Below are 20,383 nucleotides of genomic sequence, written 5' to 3'. Positions count from 1 at the left end.
GACCGCGGGCAAAGCGAGCGGGGAAAAGGCGGCGGCGTCCTGTGAGAGCGGCCGGGGAGCTGGGGGTGTTCAGCCTGGAGAAGAGGAGGCTCGGGGGGGACCTCATCGCTCCCTACAACTGCCTGGCAGGAGGTTGTAGTGAGCTGGAACCAGTTTCTTCTACCGTGCCTGCTCTGAGAGAGGGGAGATTTCGACACTAGAACAACTTTTTCGCTGTGAGGATGCTCAGGCGTTGGAATAGGTTGCCCAGGGAGGCGGTGGAGTCACCCTCCCTGAGGTGATTGAGACGCCTGGTCCTGGCGCCGAGTGATTTGGGTTAGGGGGTCACAGTGGCAGTGGCGGGCTGACGATTGGGCAGGGCGGACTTAAAGGTCGCCGCCAACCTTGGTTCTGTGACAGGCGGCGGAGTGCGAGCCGGGGCAGAGGGACTACGAGTCCCAGGGGGCCGTGCGAGCGGGGGCCGGTGCTCGCGCCTGCGCGGTGGGCGGGCGCCGCCGGGCCTGAAGGTGATGGTGGGGACGGGCGGCGCCGCACGTTGCGCGGGCAGGGCGGGGAGCGGCCGTTGGTGAGGCCGGCGCGGGCCCGAGGCGCGCGGGGCCCCCGGGGAGCGGCGCGGGCCCGGCACGAGGTACCCGCGCGGCGGGGGCGGGAGCGGCGGGACCGGGACGGGGATTGGGCTCCCGGCGCCTGCCTCCGCCTGCCTTCCCTTGGACGGGTCCGGCCTTGAAGGATGCCGGCCGCGACACAAGAAACGGGTGGGAGATTTATTTCATGGATGGGCCTGGCTGTTCCGTGCTGCAGCATCTGCGTGGAAGGGGTTTGGAGATGGGAGCTCAGGCTGTGACTTCTTCACGAAGGGCAGCGCCGATCCCAGCTCCCCGGTGCCCAGTGCCAGGACCTAAGGGAACGGCACGAAGCCGTGTCAGAGGAAGTTTAGGCTGGGTATTGGGCTAAGGCTCTTCACCCAGAGGATGGTTGGGCACTGGAGCAGGCTCCCCAGGGAAGTGGCCACAGCACCAGCCTGGCAGAACTCAAGCGTTTGGCCATAGTCTCAATCACAGCGTGTGATTCTTGGGATGCCCTGTGCAGGGCCAGGAGTTGCACTCGATGATCCTGATGGATCCTTTCCAAGTCAGCGTATTCCATGGTTCTGTGTTACAACTAAAGGACCGCAGGTGGCTTATGCCCCTTAAGGGAGTTCTCTTCTTAGACCTGTCTTGTCTTTTCAGAAAGCTTGAAGTGGCTGTATAAGCGTTTTATTGTCTCATATTACATTTCTCATTAGTAATCTGCTCCTGTTAATTAAGTATATCCAGGGACTCAGACAGGGAAGTCATCAGAATTTTAACAAAAATTAAGGCTGTTAAGTGAAACATGGATCTATGTCAGCTATTACAAACTACTTCAGCCTCCCTAATGTCTGTTTCCAAAAGCCCGTCTACCAACTGTCCTGAGAGAGAAAGCATTACTTTGGACAGTAGTACGTGAAGTGTCCTAGAATTCCTTACCAAAGCCAGTTCTTAAACTGAGAGTGTTCTTCAGTTTACCCCAAGGTGTCATTGCTGTAACAAGTATAAACATAAAATGGTTTGCCAAAGTTTTGCTGCTTTGGGAAGAGATAGGGCGCAGGTTCCTCGTTTGGAATGTGTTTTGCTGCCTGTGCTTATATGCCGTACAGCTGCTTCAGTGTGGGAATTGCATGCACAGGGGATAGTATGTCGCCACTGTTCATCTCCTGGGGGGCTGACAGCAGGTGTTTATCTCCTTTTCTGTTTAATGGCTGTTTGAAGTAAAAAGGGTATCACTGACCCTTGTGGCAGCGTTACTAAATTGCACTCACTGCCTAAGAGGCACTTCCATCAGGGAAATGAAAAAAAAAATAATTTGATGATATGGGTAGGTGGATATCAGGTGGCTTCCACATGGCAAAAACTGAGTAGATAAATTCAGAGTTTTAAAGGAGTATGTAAAGAATGTAAGAAGTTAAAGACTTGTGTGGTGTGACTGTCTGCAGGTCTGCTTCACAGGCTATAGCAGCTGTAAGAAAAGTTTTGATCTGGTTTTTAAAAGATTCTGTGTAGTTCTCCTGATGTAGGTGGTCTTTTCTGCAGATAAACCAGCTCAGCTCGTGTGTATGCTCATAGGTATCACTTAGAAACTGAAGTCTGTTTTCTCAAGACAGGGAGCTCTTGATGTCACCTAATATCAGTTTGCATCTTGGCACATTTCTGGGTCTGTAGGGAGCTTTTTCTAGTCCTGAAGACAAGGGCATGAGAAATTCAACAACAAGAGCAGGAAGAACACTGATTTTCAGAAATGTAAAACTGCTAATAGAATCTCAGTAAATTACTTGTAATCAGTTTAATCCTGCAGGATGGAAAGACAATCCAACATAGTTCTTTTTGGTGTTAAATAAGATAGTTGAAGATGAACTTATTTTCAAAATTAGATGCTGAAGCAAATTCATCATCATCAATATTTCAGTATTAGGAATGGAATAAAATCAATGATTGAGACTTAGGCCCAAAGACCTGATGGAAATCTTCCTGGACAGCCAAGTGTCATCAGAATAGATCATAAAGATTTTACTTTGATATTCTGATAGGTAACTACCTAGTTCCATCACTTTAGATCAAGGATCAAACTCGAGGTCAGAGATTCTTAATGACTATTATGTGGCCCTAGTCGATTTTTTGACTTGAGATGAATGGGTTATGCAGTGTTGCACTAACAACAACAAAAAAGAGCACTGTTCAAGTCACATAACTTTTTCTTAATTTTTGAGTCTTGAATCATGACACCTCTAAAAAACACGCACCATTCTTCGTGGCCCTGTCACTATAATAAAATACCAGTGAGAGTAAAGCATTATTATTCAGTTGAAAAATCCTTATGATCTACTGCGATTCTACTTCCCTAAATTTAGTTAACTCTTGAAGGTACCAATACAGGTGTGTTAAGTCCAACAAACCTTTTCCATGTTAAATTTTGTCCAGAAAATTGTGATTTAAGCAGGTGCTGACAAGCCAGTGGTGTATCTACTTAGTACTTTTTGTCTGGTAAGGACTGAAGCCACATCTGCTTATTGGCATCATACAGTAGAATTTATTCTCTTTGGAACTTTGTGCTTTCTCTAAAAATCTCCAATCCTTTGTAGCCCAGTGCTTTCCATCACTCAGTTTTTTCAATGAGCCACATTTTTTGTTATGTTTCCAAACATGACCCTGCCCCTTCTAAACAAATTCATCTGAATGGTAAAAGAACTCTGTTTGTGCACATCAGGAAATGAAAGGGACACTTAGATGGGCTATAAATTTTAATTCCCTGCATCTACTGTTTTATCTTGTCCCAAGAATTGGCCTTGACCCTGTGTAACAGTTCTTGTGTAAACCAAAAAAGTTGTGTGGCTGTGATTGTGGCTTTGTAGAACGTTGCAGCAGATGGTCCCCTGCAGTTCTTTAGGACTTGCTGAGTTTTTTGTCCTTGTGGAGGGAGATGGGGGAAGGGAATGGTTGTTAATACAGTCAGGTGCTCACAAACCAATTAGAAAACAAATCAGTAGCTTTTTTTCCAATGGATGGGTTTTGTTGGTGGGAAATAGAAATGCATGAGTGGCTTCAGAAGAATTCAGTGAGGCTCTTCCAAGAGTGGCTGGTGAAAGATTTTAATAAAATGTGACAGCACTTACCTTTAACTGCAGTGGTAGTGCTTAGCCCCCAGCGTGTACCAGGCAGTTAACTATTCACTCTTAATATTTTGTAGATTTAAAAACTGGCTTTGCTGATGCTAAAATTAGATGGCATCCTTTGCTTCCTGCTGTCTCAGGCCATAGGATAGTACTTTCTGATGAGGGATGTTTCTGTGCTGAACCACAAGCCTTGGGCCATGTTGATGACATCTGGCAGAAAGCAGTGTGCTTGCAAAGGTTGCAGTGTGGCATTCACAGGATTGCTATCTGAATACAGCAGTGTTGTAATGCTGCTGCTTCAGACTGTGAATAGGAGCGTTATTAGGGTTCTAATACTGAGGTCTCATCAGAGCTCCTGGTACAAAGACACAGCTCTCTGAATCTAGTGTCGTTTCAGACACTTGTAGATGGTGTGATTTTGTTGTTTGCATGTCTTCTGTGTAAGAAATGCTGTGTAAGGCCATAAACTGAATAATGGGCAAGAAGGTTTAGCCACTCAGGTATCAAGATCTTAATAAAAATAATACTTCTCCTGTAAGAACTGTTCACATTCCTTTGTAGAGATGTTGGGAATAGCATTTACTGAAAATTAGATGAAGACTGGTTTTGAGTGTATGTGTGTTCTGTAAATGTTATGATCAGCCTCTTCACACATAATTTTTCAAGATATTCTGATTGATACTGCACATATTTCCCCATATGGAGAAATCTGAATTCACAACAGAGAATTCAGCACTTACTTTGAATATTTAGAAAAGATTTATACTGGAAATGAATGTCTGCCAACAGTAATTCTGCTGAAAGATGAATGTTCTGTATTTTTTGCTGGGAAAAATGACAGCTTTTCAGTGTTTGAAAGTGTGAAATAAATGTGGTGAGAGAATAAAAGAAAAAATCTTGAACCCAATGCTTCCACTGTGAATTCTGTTTTTATGGAAGCTGGGATGGTTTTTTTCCAGTTTCACACTAGTTTACTTTTATTCCTACTTTGTTTCTAATTGTAAGGCTTCAGAGTTCTTCCTTGAGAATGTTTTTTGGACATCTGTAGAAGTATTTGGGGTGAATTTAATGAGTAAAAGACTTGGCACTTTGAGGTTGTTGTTTTAAGTATTTTATAAAATTATTGCATAATGTAATTTGCACTTAATGTATTATTACAGATAGTACTATTCTTGCTGTTGGGTTATAGAGAGAAGAAACACAACAATGAGGCAAGACCTGTAAAGAACCAAGGTGGTAAAATGGCATTTATCAAGGCTAGAAAGGAAATAGGTTTGATAGTCACTATGGAAGGTGAGGCAGAAGGCTGTACAAAGTTGATTCTAAGATCAAAGTTTAAGCATATTCCTAATAAATGCCTTTTATAATTAGTCAAGATAAAGTATTTGAATATCTAAGGTTGTATTTTTTGGTTTGGTATGGTTGTTTGACTCTGGCTGGATGTCAGGTGCCCACCAAAGCTGCTCTACCCCTTCCCTCCTCAGTAGGGCAGGGAAAAGAAAATACAATTAAAGGCTCTTGAGTTGAGGTAAGGGCAGGGAGAGATCAGTCACTTCTTGCTGTCATAGGCAAAACAGAGTCAATGTGGGGAAATTAATTGAATTTATTACCAATCAAATCACAGTATGGAAATGAGAGGTAAAACAAACCCTAAAAATTTCTTCCTGGCACTCCTCCTTCCTTACTGTGCTTAACTGTACTCCCAGTTCTCTCTCTGCTCTTCCTCTCAGTGGCACAGGATGACAGGGAATGGGGGTTGCAATCAGTTCATGACACGTTTTCTCTGCCACTGCTTCCTGTACAGGGGGAGGACTCCTTCCCCTGCTGCAGCGGGGATCCCTCCAGTGGCAGACAGTCTTCCTCAACCACTCCAACATGAATCCTTCCCATGAGCTGCAGTTCATAAAGAACTGCTCCAGCGTGGGTCATTTTCCACTGTGTGCAGTCCTCCAAGGAGTAGCCTGTTCCAGCATGGACCCCCATGAAATCACAAGTCCTCCCAGCAAACCTGCTCTGGCATGGATTCCTCTTGCCCCAGGTCCTTACAGGACCTTCTCCAGTGTGGCTTTCCTACAGGGTCACAGCCTTCACCTGCTCTGGCATGGGATCTTCCACAGGCTGCAGATAGATCTCTGTTCCTTTCTGGACCTCCATGTGCTGCAGGGACACAGCTCCCTCACCATGGTCTGCATTACAGGCTGCTGGCTTGCCTCAGCTCCTGTGCCTGGAGCACCTCCCACCCCTCCTTCACTGACCTTGGTGTCTGCAGGGCTGTTGCTCTCACGTGTTCTCACTCTGCTCCTCCCTGGCCTCAATTATATCTCTGCAACAATTTTTCTTCCTTCTTAGCCATGTTATCCCATGGCCCTACCACCATCGCTGATGATCTCGGCCTTGGCCAGTGGTGAGTCTCTCTGGGAGCTGGCTGGCATTGGTTCTCTCAAACATGGAAGAAGCTTTCGGCAGCTTCTCAAAGAAACCACCCCTATAGCCCACCCTCCACCAGAACCTCTCACAACCCAACAGATCTGGGCAAAAAGGCTGAACTCTATTTGTGTCCAGCACCATCTGTTTTAGTAAAAGTCACTGTATCTGCACTATGTCTCTAATTGTTTCATTACATTTTTCATGAATAAATATTTTATTACAATTCCAGAGACTTTAAAAATTAATTATTATAATCTGCATTGTCTATATCGATGAAGTTCTGAGTGACCAGAAAAACTATGAATTAAAAAATGAGCTTGGCTACTAGAATCCAAGTTGCAAGTACCAGGAAGTCTTGAGCAAGAGTTCAGTTTTTGGCAGTAGCCTTTTGACTCTCATTGATGACTCTGTTAGTGAAAAGAGATGTGCACTGCAGCTCTGAGTTTCATCATAAATGAAATAACTAAGCTCTGAACATAGAACTAATAACCATATTTGCAATGCATTTCAGCATGTGTAAAAGTGCTAAAAAAGCACTTTTTTAAGTGCTCAGTGAGTTGAAAGAGGTGAGGAATTTGTCAAATAAAATACAATGTACTATTGAGAAGGAAGATCCTAAGAGATTCTCACACAATGTTTTGATGAAGTGTAGAAAACTGATCTCTGTATTTGTTTGTTCGTGTTTTAGCATCTAACCCTTCGTCAGTTCAGTTGTGGGTTGGTTTTGTGTCTAAAGGAGTTCAGAGTCATATGCAGATCTGAGGCTTGCTTATGTGAAGTCCCCTTCCAGCCCCTCTTAGTTATCCAATAGAAGCTTTCCACTGCTTTTTAAACCAGACCACTACACAAATTCCCCTGCAGCCCCCACACCTGCACCTCAAAGGCCCTGTGGCTGAAAACCCTCTGAGAGACAACAGTTGTTTCAGGAGGAATGAACTAATGACACCTTGGGAGACACAAGGACAGAAGAAGCTGTTAGGATTCTGAAAGTTATTACCTAAGTGGAATAGAAAGAGAATCAGATCTTATTTTAATCATTATCCTAAAGTGGAAGATAGTGTGAAGAAGCAGATGAATACGGGCCCTGCTTTTGACTAATGTAAGGCTTTTTTTGACCTCTTTTTAGCATATATATACATAATATGCTATTTTTAAGCTTAGTTGAAATCTATAGACATAACTTCTCTACCTTGCTTATTGCAGACATATCTGTAGAACGACAAATGGACAAAAAAAATCAAACCAGATAGCACTTTAAAAGCCAGGTTTTTCATTGACATATGCCTATAATCTGAGAGGCTCTGGAACCTGGTACAGAGGATGATCTGGCAACACTTGTTGGACAGAATCATAGACAGCAGAAACCTTTTGTGTTAGATGTGTGAGTTGTACTTACTTAAAAATTCAGTAGAGGGCAGAACGAAGCTTGTGAAGGAAGGAACCAGTGCTAACAGATAGAATAGCACCAATTATTAAAAACAGTTCTGAAGAGCAGAAAGCACTACAGCTGATTGTGAGCCTTTCTTTTAGAAGCATTTGAGAGAGCATTCACATTTTCATATAATGGTCAGCTACATGCAATGTTAAGATCCAGTACTTTCCATCACAGAGGAGAATGGAGTTACCATGGACGTACTTACTGTGCTGTTAAGGCTCCTGTTTAGCATTCCAGATATATAATTCAACACACAGGCATTGCATTACGTTCTCCTGCTTTATTTGTCTTCTGAATCCAGTGTGCAGACTTTACACATATCTGCAATATCTTTTATTCTTCCTAAAGCTACTTCTTCTTATCATTTTTAATATTTGAGTATCAGAAGATTGTAGCAGTGAAGATTACTCAGTGTGTAAGGACTGTTAAGAAGTTTGTTTTACTTTTTGATTTTGTTCAGGTTGTTTCAGCACGAAGAGTAGTTTAGGTAAAATAAGAGTAACAAAGTTGTTGGCTTATATCCACTTAGCAGTATTGAGTTGTAATAATATGAACAATTTTAAAAAATTATAGCATACTATTTACTAATGAAAATAGTATAGAGGTAGGGTGGGGCTAATGCTTTAGGGTCATCTGCCTGCAAGGGTTTTAGTCTTTTATTTGTTTAAACATGATTTTACCAAGTTTTAAATAAATTCCACTGATATATTTTGCATTACTCCCTTTAACCTAAAATGTGGTGTTATATTTTTAGACAGTCCTGAATAACACAACTACACAGCTAATGATGCCCAAACTTCAAATTATAAGTAAGTTTCTTAGTTTAGAATGAATAACAGGTAGTTTGAGTGACACTGCAAAAGTAGTAAAGATCAAAATAGAAATTCTAAATGTTCATTCATGCACTCAAGGTATTAATACGAAACATAAAAAGTCCCTGTGCATTTCCACTTTCCCATCCGTGGTTAGTGACTCCTAGCTATGCTAACCCTTTGCAGTTACCAAGAGGTTTATAGTTTTATTTTACATTGAATTTAAGAAAAACAATGCTTTGCATGTATTGCACTAGTCTTACAATGATTTTAAAATATGTTCCCAGATTTTTAGGGCACCCATACGTGTTTTCAGTTCAGTTGTGGTTTTCTTATTTTCTTATTTTGGTCTATAAACTTTGCAAAATCAGTTTTGGGTATTTTTAATACACTGTCAATGAATTTTTCAAAAGAACAATTTAAATCTGAAAACAAGCTTTGGGGTTTTTTATTATATTTAGTAAAAATGTAAGCAATATGGTCGTGTTGTTTATTAAACTGAGCTGCTTGGATAAGATCTCTGTATTTGCTTTTTATGCAGTCTGAAAGATGAGTTGAAAAGGATTTCTGAAAACTTGGTTTGTTTTCTTTCAAAATTCTACTCTGTCTGCCATACACAATTCTCAAAGTTTGCTAGATTTTACACTAAATATGACAAGAATGTAAATTGATTCTCTGTTTCCAGAGAAAGGTGCCTTGGGAGTGGAAAAAGCTCATGGATTTTCATTGGGAACTCTCCTGTGGTATAATTAATGTTCTTTTTTTAAACAGTAACGGAACAAGTGAAAATGCTTTAAAGTCATCCATATTTACATATTGTGTCCAGAGTGTTTCTAGTAGAACTGAGAAAATAATCAAGTGTTCTCCACATATACTATACCCTCAATTCCCTCAGATGCTTTCTGACCTCTTTTACAAAAAAACTTAATGCTAAGTTTTTGCCATTCTCTTAACACTAAAGTTCTTGCCATCTTTTATGCACCTCCCCTTCTTGTATTTTATTTTTTCTGGTAACTCAAAAAACATTAATTGTAACAGTGTAACCATTTTTATGCAAATTATCCTGATGAAAGTTTCATCTGACAGTATCTCTGGCATATTTTCTCTTTCCTACAGTAAATATCCACAGCAGCCTTTGCCATACCTATATTAGCCAGGCTTGTTACTTCTGTGTTTTCCAAAAATCCCCTGGAGTTTTTTGGCATAGAATGTTAGCACACATCCAAAGCAAATGACTTTGAGACAGTCATATAAACCAGCTCTGTGGCATTTAAAATTCCTGAACTTTTGTTGTCCTCAGGAACAAAAAGCAAATTTCATATCTACTTCCTAATTATCACTGGAAAGCAGAGTAAATGCAAGAGCCAGGATGCTCTTGCATATATCAGATTTATTAATTGAATTATAACACAAGTACAGAAGTTTCCTAAACAAAACCTCCAGTACTGCAATGAGAAGCTGATCTATACTTTTCCATAAGAGGCCCCTAGAGCACTCCCTTTATGTCAGAGGTCTTGTTAATAGCTCACCATAGGACAGGGGTGCTTTCAGGAATTAAATGAGTATCCAAGAATCCCAACCAGGAGTTTGTGTTGAACAACCAATATCTCTACAGCTCAGCTGCTGGAGATGCTACTAAAGAGTTAGCTGGGATGTGACAGTGCTGAAGAGGAGACCATATCACAAGTTTGTATAGCATTTCATTATTTCTGTAGCTAATATATATTCAGTAACTGACTACATGGAATTCTTGGAGCAGAGAACTTGAGTTATATTTGTCCTCAGGCAGATTTCTTTTTCTTTGTGGCATTTTTAAGAGAAAACTAATCAAGTAATCTTAAGATGCTTTACAACACCTTTCCCCCTGCCCCCACCCCACAGACAAGTGTTTTCCCACCTTGGTATGTGGAGCTTGTACCTTCTTGTCCTTTTCTGTGCCTTTGCAGTATGGTGCAACAGCAGGAAAAATGTTAAACATGCTAAAACGAAGCTTTTCAAAAGTCATTAGGTGCAATTGTGGGTAACATTCAGGTTACTGTCCCAACTTCCTTAGAATCTAAAGTTACTAGGGCAATTGTATAGCTCGAGTAATTTCTTTGAGAAGTATTATGCTTAGAGAAGAAGTTTGTGTTCCTGCTGCCTGTGGAGTGCACAGGATTTTAGGAACTTGCTCTTACTAATTGTCTCAAAGGACAAGTTTCTCTGTATTCATGTCACGTTTTAGAGGGATGAAACAGATAGTTTCATATTTATTTGGATCTCCAACCATAACTGTTGTGCACTTTATATGTCCTGATAAAGATTTGTTTGCACTGTTGAGCGAAGTAATTAAAGTATAACAATTCAGCACCCCTTTAAAAATATTTATTTAAAATGAATTTACAAAGTGTATGCTGTATTAATCTGTTACTTGATTCTTGTGCCTTTCCTACATCTTGCTGTAACCTTTATAATAGCTCCCTCATGCCAGTGCTTCTGAATAGCAGTGTAATACTCAATGTATCAACGCTTCAAAAAGTCTCTCCTTTGTTCATTTAAATATACAAAGCACTTACTTGTGAAATACAGTAAGGTCATTAGGAAAATTTTAACCTTGTTTCAAAAAACATGTTTTCTTTTATCCTCTCAAACATAAGTGCTGTCATATCTTAGCCTTATCTATCAAGTTATTGTGCTTCTCCACATTTTAAAATGGAGAAACAAACAGCAAGCAATTATGTAGAGCATCAGTTAGAACCATACTATCTGCTTACAAGGTTCAAAAACCTTTTCAGGGTCTGCTGTAGATGTTTAGATGACATTCCTTTTGACCTGCCAGGTCATGCATGATGGAGAAAAAAGCCTTTAATTAATGACTTTTCAAGTCCATCTGAGAATATAGGAATAAAAGGTGGCATGGAAAGTCTTGTAATAGCACCTGAACCTTCTCTTCTATAAAGCCTTAGGTAACATTCTATTTTTAAGTTTTACATGGTGCATGTAATTCGGTAAGCAAAGACTTTGAAACTCATTTACTAATCACAGCAGTGTCGTGCTGCCAGATGAGCATTGGAAGAATGGAACCATTTCCTCCCCCAGAGTTCTGCAGCCACTGTGCTGGGTCAGAGGTGTTTGGACTGTGCTGGAATGCAAAATCTAGAAACAGTGCTCTGAGAAGTGCTACTGTAAATACACTATAAGGAATGGAAAAAATCAGAAATGCTTGTTCAGCTTCTCAGTCTTGTGCTGAATAATGATCTCTTCCCAAGGCTGCTGGAATGCAGTGTCCTGTTAATAACATAGATGACTGAAAATTATGGTTTCCCCCATGCTGTATGGTGGCAATTTGCAAAGCTTGTTTGAACCAGGTATTTTTCAGTAGGGTACTGGTGAACAGTAGAAGTCTGACTCAAGAGACTCCATATTCCCATAGGTGGATGCCTTTTGCTGAGTCTGCTTGTTGGATATTGAGAAAATCTACTTAGGGCAGATGCTTAGTGATGTGTAGGATTAGTGAGAGGGGAAAACAGTTCTCCGTAGAGAATGTTATCCCTCAGGAAAGCACTTTTAAGTGGCAGTAGGCAAGGAATGCAGTTGTCATGTTCCAAGTTTGTTGTTACAATTTCTATAAATCAGTTAAGTAGTTGGCATATGATAGAGTGCCATCTGAACACTTGAGTTTTGCTGAGTGTTCTCACTACTTCTTGTTTTGAGAAGCAATTGCATTTGGATTTCAGAAGTAAGCAAGAATCTCTGCTTCTTGTAAAACTAGAGATACCACAAGCACTTGCTGCTTCCAGTGAAGTCTTAACAGAAAACTGAGTCATGAAGGGCCAGTACCTGAAGCTGATTTACTGCTCCATGAGCAGCAGCAGCACTTCTTCATTCCCATTGAGTTCAAAATTCAACAGGACAGAGTAACTGCTTCCTTATATGGAGACACAAGTTCCTTTTCCCCATTGATGCAGTACCTCCTGTTAGTAGGAGTTCAGCAAAAGTGTGTGTCTGTGTGTCACAAGCAATGCAGAGGTTCCCAGAGAGTTTGAAACCTGGGAATTCCTCTTCTCCCCACATCAAACATTGTCATTTTAGTAATGGCCATTAATTCAAGTACAACAGTAGCATAAAACTACCTAGCAAACATACAGGCAGGACTGTTCCAACAGATCCATGTGGATTATGAAACTTTCCTCTCTTGGAAGAACACAGTAATTCAAAGTTGAGGAAATTCTAAAATTACACAGACAAAATCTCCCATTAGCATGTCAGTGTTCAAAAGGGAATTTACACCAATAAATTCTTCAGTTGCAAGGTTTCAGGCTGAACAGAAATAAATCTTTATAGGATAAATTTGCTCTTGTTGCTATTGCTCTAAATATTCCCTTTTTTCACTTTAGCAGGGGCCTCAATGTGTTCAAGACATCTATTTGAAAGGTGGGGAGCCAGTGGAAGAGTTGCAGCTTTTTGAAGATACACACCTTACCATATCTAGAAAGCAATAAAGGGTATGTATGGTTTCACTTTTTTTTTTTTTTTTTTACTTCTTTCTCTGTTAGGAAGTATTGATCATTTTCTGTAGCCTAGAAAAATTCACTGCTAATGCACCTGGCATATATCTAAGGTGAAGGGAAAGCAGATACAATGTTTCAATTAAATTTGAATTATTTCTAATTTGGATGAAGAATTGTTGTGGCAATTAAAAATGGAAAAGCATTACTAATGTACAAAATTTGTAAAGTAACTAACTTAAGTGGCATTTGTTACATCAATTAGCATCACTTTTTTTTTTTTTTTGGAGGGAAGGAATGTTAGTTCTGTAACTTGCAACCATTGAATAAAGGAAAGAGTATTTCGCAATTTCAAAGCATGCAATTTGGGGGGTAAAATTATTTCTTGATGTCTATGCATGCAAAACTAAATTTCTTTCTTCTTTGTGGGGAAGCTGTCAATAGTTATTTCAAACTTTCAGGAGTAACTGGTAGGTATTCAAAATCTTAAGTTAACTGGGTTATTCCACAGTTTTAAAATATTCTTTGCACTGCAGTATTTGGAAAATTGCAATTCAGTTTTGCTCATGTTAATATATGACATTCAACAGTACCTTCCCCCTTCCTGACAGGTGTTACAGGCAGGCTGTTACAATTACATTTGTTATTATTTAGGCTATTGCTTGATTATTAATAATTATTTCTATTGGGTTTTTTTTTTTAATTTTATGAACTTCTACTGAAAATAGTATCAAACATGAAAAATTTTACCAAAACTAAGAATGCACTGACACCAAAAATAACTTTTAATTGCATTTACTTCAGTGAATTTATAATGCATTTATGTAGGCTCAAAGTATCACACAAGTTATCAGATGCTACTATAAGTGAAGTTTAGGGGTAACTTTTCAATGGCTGTGACAGATCATGTAGATAAAAGCAGTAGATAGTACTAAACTCCTAACTAAACTCCTAAAAATATTTTTGGGAGTAGAGTGATCATCTTAGCAGTGAGGAGCAGAGTATGGTAAGTGAAGGGGTTATTTTAGTTCAGAATGCTGAAGAAATTAGAAAATTATTTTCTTAATTCTGGAAGGTAACCATTTCTGCAAAGAATGTAAGGAAAACCTTTTTAAAGTAAAATAGAAAGACATGTAAAATCTGAGAATTTTAAGTGGCATTGGAGCAAGTAGAAATCACACCGTGCAGTTCGTTTACTCTTGTTTCTTCTTTATAGAAACTTCATCCATACTTCATCAAAATGCAGCGGAGTCTGTTACATTCTGCATCTCAGCTGGCGCATGGGACGTGTTGGTTCTTCCCTCGCACTGGTGTCTTTCAGTGCTTGAAAGGACAGTCTGTGTTGTCTAATGTGGGATGCAAAGTCATTCTGGCACTGGACCCTCCTAAACAATGTCTTCATGCAGGTGCAGCTCACTTTGCCTCAAAGAAAACTGCTTTTTCATCCCATCCAGTAGACACTTCTCACAAGGTTTCTGAAGAAAGAAATCCTTTGCCTTTGGCCACTGATGCACCCAAACAGAGCCCTGCAGAGTCAGATTCTTCAGAACCTGATCCATTTCAAGATAAATCAATGAGTCTTGTTCAGAGATTCAAGAAAACTTTTAAGCAGTATGGGAAAGTCATGATTCCAGTGCACCTTGTGACTTCCACTGTATGGTTTGGATCCTTTTACTATGCAGCCATGAAGTAAGTTGGTATTTTGTTGCAGTGCCCAATACCATGGTTGAATTGAGATCTACTAGCGAAAGGACATATAAATTATTACTGCATGTTAAAAAGTGCCTTTATATTTAAAAGAGAAATATGGCTACATTTTTGACTAAAGCATAAGCTTAATATTGAGAGTATATAGGATTCAGGAGAGTGTCATATACATACTATTACCATGCAGTTATTGCTGTACCTGGTATGTTGCTGGCATTTAAAGGAATGCTCATCTCTCCAAAATGATGAATGGATGTAAGCAGCATTGAAATTATTAGTAATCTCTCAAAAGGTAAAGATAGTGATACGGAATCCTGATTGTGAATGGCTAGTTGAGATCTTAATAGAATTTTTCTTTTTTTTGCCCTTGGACTTCAGATTACCACTTCCTCCCCTCTTCATCCCCAGTCATTCCTCCTAACTGGATTTTCACTTCATGAATTTGCCTCACTTAGCTGTTCACAATGTGTGTCCCCTCCTTTTTTGTTTCTGTTTCTTGTCTTTCGTGCCGTCCACTGAAAAAATTGCTACTGTAGACCATACTTTTTAATTGGAAATTAAATATTTGTGTGGTTAAAAAAAAAAAAAAAAAAGAGATAAACAGAATTTTCTAATTTTAGTTTCTTTTAGTTACAGCATGTGCTAGATACCATTCTGGAAAATGGCATTTATCAGAAAAAACTACTACATCAATTATGAGCTGCTAGTTTGCTAGTTCAAATGAAAGAAGTTTTATTTATCTGGAAATAGTTTGCTAAATATAAGCAAATGTTTTTCTCTGGACTGCTGGTGTTGTATATTTAATAATAGAAAGCATGAAACAACTACAGTTTGTGGTGGCAAGGATGGAACTCTGACATCAGAATGCCTTACTGCACAAGTGTTTGTTTTAGTTACTCTAACCAGCTGGCATAATTGCCCTTTCTGGGAGCTATAGATCCAAATGTCATTCTAAATTTAGCTCATGTCAGAGGAATAAAGGTCTTGAACTATAAAAATATTTTGCTTTGAATAAATTCAGGTTGATGCTTTTGTCCAGACATTTCACATTGAATGAAGATTACTTTTCTTGAAACTCTAAAGCCTGCTGCCAAAGTAGGTGTTTGACAGATCAAAACAACTGAAATATTCAACTAGAAACTAATTAAACTAATTATAACAAAGCTTCAGTTTGTTATGCCATAGGAGCAGTGCCCTCTTGAAGTAGAAAAATAACTTTCAGAATGACTGGTCATACAAGACTAAACAGCCATGGTTTATGAAGTGGCACAGTCACTACTATCTTTCAGCTCTTACTAGGTCTGCATTCCCTACTCTGGGAATAGCCCTTCAGACTGTAGGTTCTAGTAACTGTTGGGAAATTACTGCCTGTTACTGTTCCTGATGCTAAAGCAATTGCATGCTCAGCAGAATGATTAAAATATTAGATAGAAATGAATAATGGTACTAATAATAAAAAATCTCTAAATGTTGGAAATTCAGGTCATCTATAACTTTCTGTAGCTTTATTCTATAATATAAATATGAGCTTTCATTTCTCTTTTGGTGTTTCCCTGGATTTCAAATAGAAAGAAATTGTGATAGGATCTCCCTCCACCATCTTGACACAGTAGAACAACTGAGGACAAAGCCCCTGAAGTCTTGTCCATGTAACATGTTGCTTCCTTTTCTTTTGCCACATTCCATGTTTGATATATTTAAAAATGAATGGAGAACATTGTCTGAAATTTTAATAGAAAAAAGGGTAATTTTAGGTAAAACAGAGCATGAAATTGAATATGCACAGCTGGAACCTGAGTAGCTGTCTTACCACCATTACATTTACTTACCTCAAACATAAACTGGGACACGGGTAAGTTAGAAACTATTCCACCCAACAGAGATAATATAAATGGGTCACCTTTTGAAATGCTGAAAAGAACATTAATTTTCCTATGGTAAGAAACATAAATCCTTTAAGTATATTGCTTAGATTAAAAAAAAAAACATGTTTTCAAATAATGAAGTTTGTGTAATAAGGAAATAGTACTCTAAATTACTATTCAGGTTTCAAATTCCCATTCAAGTTACCAATGTTTTTCTCTTTTATAGTGGAGTGAATGTTGTTCCATTCCTAGAGTTGATTGGCTTACCAGACAGTGTAGTAGACATCCTGAAAAATTCCCAGAGTGGAAATGCACTAACTGCATATGCATTGTATAAAGTAAGTATAATTATAGTTTGTAAATAAGCTCTAAGTCTTGCCTGGTGAAATAAACAGGGTTTACTTGTTTACAGCAGAAGGAATTAATTAGTTTTCTTTGATAGTTACATATACTTAAGCATTCATTTTGTGGCAAAAATAGTCCCATGCAAGTTGATATGTGTTCTGTGTTCCTTCAAGGAGTCTGTCTGTATTTCTAAAATAACTTCTTTGCTGCAGAAGTATTGCAGCCCTCTGAGATTACAAGTTATTCTGTATCCCTGATAAGCAGGGACAAAGAGGTAAAGTCTAAACACCTCATCTGAATTTCAGATAAAAGGACAGTTATTTTTATCCTAGATGATTTTTTGTCTTCCCCTTAGATGTCCATCACTCTCAAGTATTTCCATTGTCCATTTGAATCAATTACTTACATTCAGATTTGGGTTTCCTTTTATTGCTTTATATGTGCAAAGTCTGTGTTTGGGAAACTGAAACATGTCAGACCATCCAAAAACAAGGTACAGTATTTGCTGTACATGCGACTCAATTTGTTTTGTTTCTAAAAGTGATGTCCTTCTTGCCTGTTTTCAAAGGGGTTACTTTCCCAAACAAAATGTGAAAGTACGACTCTTTCCAATTTTTCTTGTGTCTAAAAGAGACCAATAAGGATGGTTATTAAATATGCAGATGTTGTTATAGCTGGGAGATCTGGCAGTCTTGGAAGAAACTCAGTGTTTACATGCAGTCTGTTCTGAATTGCATCAAGATGCCAAATGCTTGTCCTACAATCTGCACAGGGAGGGTTTGTGTGTTGATGAGTTTTTTTAAGGGAAGTCTAATGCCCTTGCTGGCTCTGACAAAATGATACTTTAAGTAAAAGGTATGCATTTCTAGGGGATGTACTGTAAACTGGCTTATTTCCTTATAAATTGAAGATATCTTTAGAATCTGACACTGGTCAAAATAAATTTTCAACATAAAAAAATACCTCTTGCTGGATGTTATTTTCCTGTTTTATCTCTGTGGTGTATTCTCTGGTTTCTTTAAGATTGCAACTCCTGCCAGATACACTGTGACTTTGGGAGGAACATCTGTCACTGTTAAATACCTACGTAAGCACGGCTATATGTCCACACCACCACCAGTAAAGGAATATCTACAAGACAGGATGGAGGAAACAAAGGATAAAATTACGGAGAAGATGGAGGAAACAAAGGATAAAATTACGGAGAAGATGGAGGAAACAAAGGATAAAATTACAGGGAAGATGGAGGAAACAAAGGATAAAATTACAGGGAAGATACAAGAAACCAAAGATAAAGTTTCATTTAAAAAAATAAAGGAGTAGGAGAGATGCTTAATTTTTGGATATATCAAACTTAGCACTTTAACCCTTTGTGAGGCAGGATATGCAAAGTGCACTTGTGAGCTTTTTTTCTTTTATATTTGTACCCTTTGTCTGGAGACTACATTTGCTACGTGGATTTAAAGGTTAAAGCTCCTTGGGGGAGAGGTTGTGACCTAAAAGTTTCAATTTTCAGAAGGAAAAGTGAATCTCAGAAGTTAAAATGTCCCTTGGTAATAATGTTAAGAATTACTCTTCCCTCTTTTTTCCCCACACCCTCCTCCTCAAAACAAAGGCGATTTCTGCCAAGAGCTACTACTCTGTTCTTTTCCTATCATAGTGCACAGCCATGGTTCCACTAGACTGAGTCCTCCATTAAATAAGAATGAAGATTTCTCTGTTGGGAATAGCAGCATGTTAAGGTTTTTAGAGTATGTGGACCCAAGCCTCTTCGATGGTGATCATCTCTCAAGATGGAGTGTACCATTGTCACTGATACTGCACATGAACGAACTGATGGATCAGCTACTCAGCAGGAATGAATTATAATGGCTTCCTTGGCTTCAGCCAGGCTGCTGTGGTTTACAGGTTGAGACTATGAATCTTTCTTGAACAGTGCATCTCTTCATAACTGAAAGCTATAGGAAGATGAGTTAATCACAGTTGCCATACTGTCAAGTATACTTTGTTTCCTGAAGTTGATTTACAGTACAAAGTGATTAAAATCAATAATTGTATATTAAACACTAGGATTTGTTCATTGTGTTCAAGTTTACAAACCTGCTCTATTTCATTTTTGAAACAAAAAAAAAAAAATTGAAAGAGATGTTCATTTGAGAAATTGCTATACTAAGGGTTTTTTTTAAACACATGGAAAGTTAAACTCCAAAGTTCCTCCTCCTCCCTCAGTAAAACAATTTGACTAAAATAAGCATGATTTCTGAGACAGTGATCGCAGTCTACCAAACTTTTTTCCCCTAGATTAAGTCAGGCAAACACTTATTAATACCTGAAGGCTGAAATGTTGTCTCAGATGTCATAAAGGACTAAAGTTGAAACCGTTCTATTTGGCTGGGCAGGCAAACTTCTCTCAGTTTTATTCAAATGTAGGCTGAATTGAAGTGTGTTTTTCCTATTTATACTACAGAACTCACTTTGTAGCAACTCACCATGTGTAAGTTGTTTTACAAAAGTGCTTTTTTTCAGGGGGATATGGGGGAGCAACAAAGTTAGAAACTGAGTATTGCATTTTGCTGGAGTGAAAAACTACATCTGATGAAGTATCAGCTCTGCCCCACTGTCCCGTTCTCATTCAAGTCACTGAGGGCTTCTCCATGTTTAAGTGAGTTGAACTTCATTAACTTAATAGTGCAGGATTGATTGCATACTTCTCTGCCTCTGCCCACAGATAAAATAGTAACTGCAATCTAATGCCTACCTCACAGGGATGTTGTGAGGAATAATCATTGTATATTCAGTGACCTGACGATGTAAAGTGCCATGTTTCTGATAAAAAATTATTTTAAAAAGTATTTCTGTGAATTCTTATACTGCTAAGTACTACTGTAAGGACTAGAGTTAATAGATGCTGTTTTGTTTTTCTATTTTAGTGTGCTTTTCCTTACTGTACCCAGGCACACATTCTTCTGATGGCATTTGTTCAGATTTCCCACTTTTGGGGGCAGTATTATCCATGCCCTGCAGGACCCTGTAAAGCCCAAAGTGTGCCTCAAGAACAGTGCGTGGTCACTCAGTCTGGGGCCACATATGGGACCCTTTCAGTGCAGCTCATAGGATCCATCTCTTTACACATGGCAAGGATTGCGCAGGGGCACCTTGGTGTCCCTAGAATGAGTTTTAGCCCTTAGACATGTAAGAATTTGTTCATTGCCCCACCTCTTGCCCTTCTCCTTGCCCAGCTGGCCTGTGACCACTCCAGTGTTTATATGATCCATCTCTACTAATGCTAAGTACAAAAGCTGATTGACTTGGAGCCTACTGTCCTGTGTGATCATTTCTGCAGCTGCAGGAACAGCTCACAGTGACTCTTGCCAAGTGCCTCCTCTGTGTAGTTGGTCAGTTTTGCAGCATGGAGTTTCTGGGACAACCACTTCCTCCACCCAGTGTGTCAATTGACAAAGCACAGAGTTACCAGGATCCATTCATACAAAGCGAGAGGGGAATCTTCAAGACTTTGGAAGTCTGATTTGGAGAGCTTTTGTGACAATTAGTTACAGGCTTGGTTGTACTGGTGACCTTGTCTCAAATTTGCCTTACATGGAACCTCTGCCTCATTA

At 39.2% G+C, this 20,383-nt stretch overlaps 1 protein-coding gene across 6 annotated transcripts; it reads left to right on the top strand.

The window, feature by feature from the left end:
- Positions 1 to 4: 4 nt before the first annotated feature.
- FAM210A (family with sequence similarity 210 member A) lies at positions 5 to 19,615 on the top strand. 6 transcript variants are annotated; one of them, XR_013340233.1, is made up of 6 exons: positions 5 to 132; positions 12,739 to 12,846; positions 14,066 to 14,538; positions 16,648 to 16,759; positions 17,790 to 18,319; positions 18,427 to 19,615. XR_013340233.1 is itself a non-coding variant. In XM_021527808.2 (5 exons), exons 3-5 carry the CDS (start codon positions 14,090 to 14,092, stop codon positions 18,087 to 18,089), a joined length of 861 nt encoding a protein of 286 aa, XP_021383483.2. In that variant the 5' UTR covers positions 5 to 132; positions 12,742 to 12,846; positions 14,066 to 14,089; the 3' UTR covers positions 18,090 to 19,615. The 6 variants fall into 6 exon arrangements, 5 of the variants coding, with proteins under 5 accessions (XP_021383483.2, XP_021383482.2, XP_021383484.2 ...); XM_021527808.2 differs by having other exon boundaries at positions 12,742 to 12,846; positions 17,790 to 19,615; XM_021527807.2 differs by having other exon boundaries at positions 17,790 to 19,615.
- Positions 19,616 to 20,383: the final 768 nt, after the last annotated feature.

This window comes from Lonchura striata, chromosome 1, assembly GCF_046129695.1.
Source record: "Lonchura striata isolate bLonStr1 chromosome 1, bLonStr1.mat, whole genome shotgun sequence".
NCBI lineage: Eukaryota > Metazoa > Chordata > Aves > Passeriformes > Estrildidae > Lonchura > Lonchura striata.
Note: the sequence above shows the minus strand (reverse complement) of the source record. Positions and strands in the feature narration are given on the sequence as shown.

Coding starts and splice junctions, on each gene's coding strand:
- FAM210A (XM_021527808.2), top strand. CDS start 14,090: ATGCAGCGGAGTCTGTTACATTCTGCATCTCAGCTGGCGCATGGGACG. Junction 14,539..16,647: donor TTTTACTATGCAGCCATGAA/GTAAGTTGGTAT, acceptor TCTCTTTTATAG/TGGAGTGAATGTTGTTCCAT. Junction 16,760..17,789: donor CTGCATATGCATTGTATAAA/GTAAGTATAATT, acceptor GGTTTCTTTAAG/ATTGCAACTCCTGCCAGATA.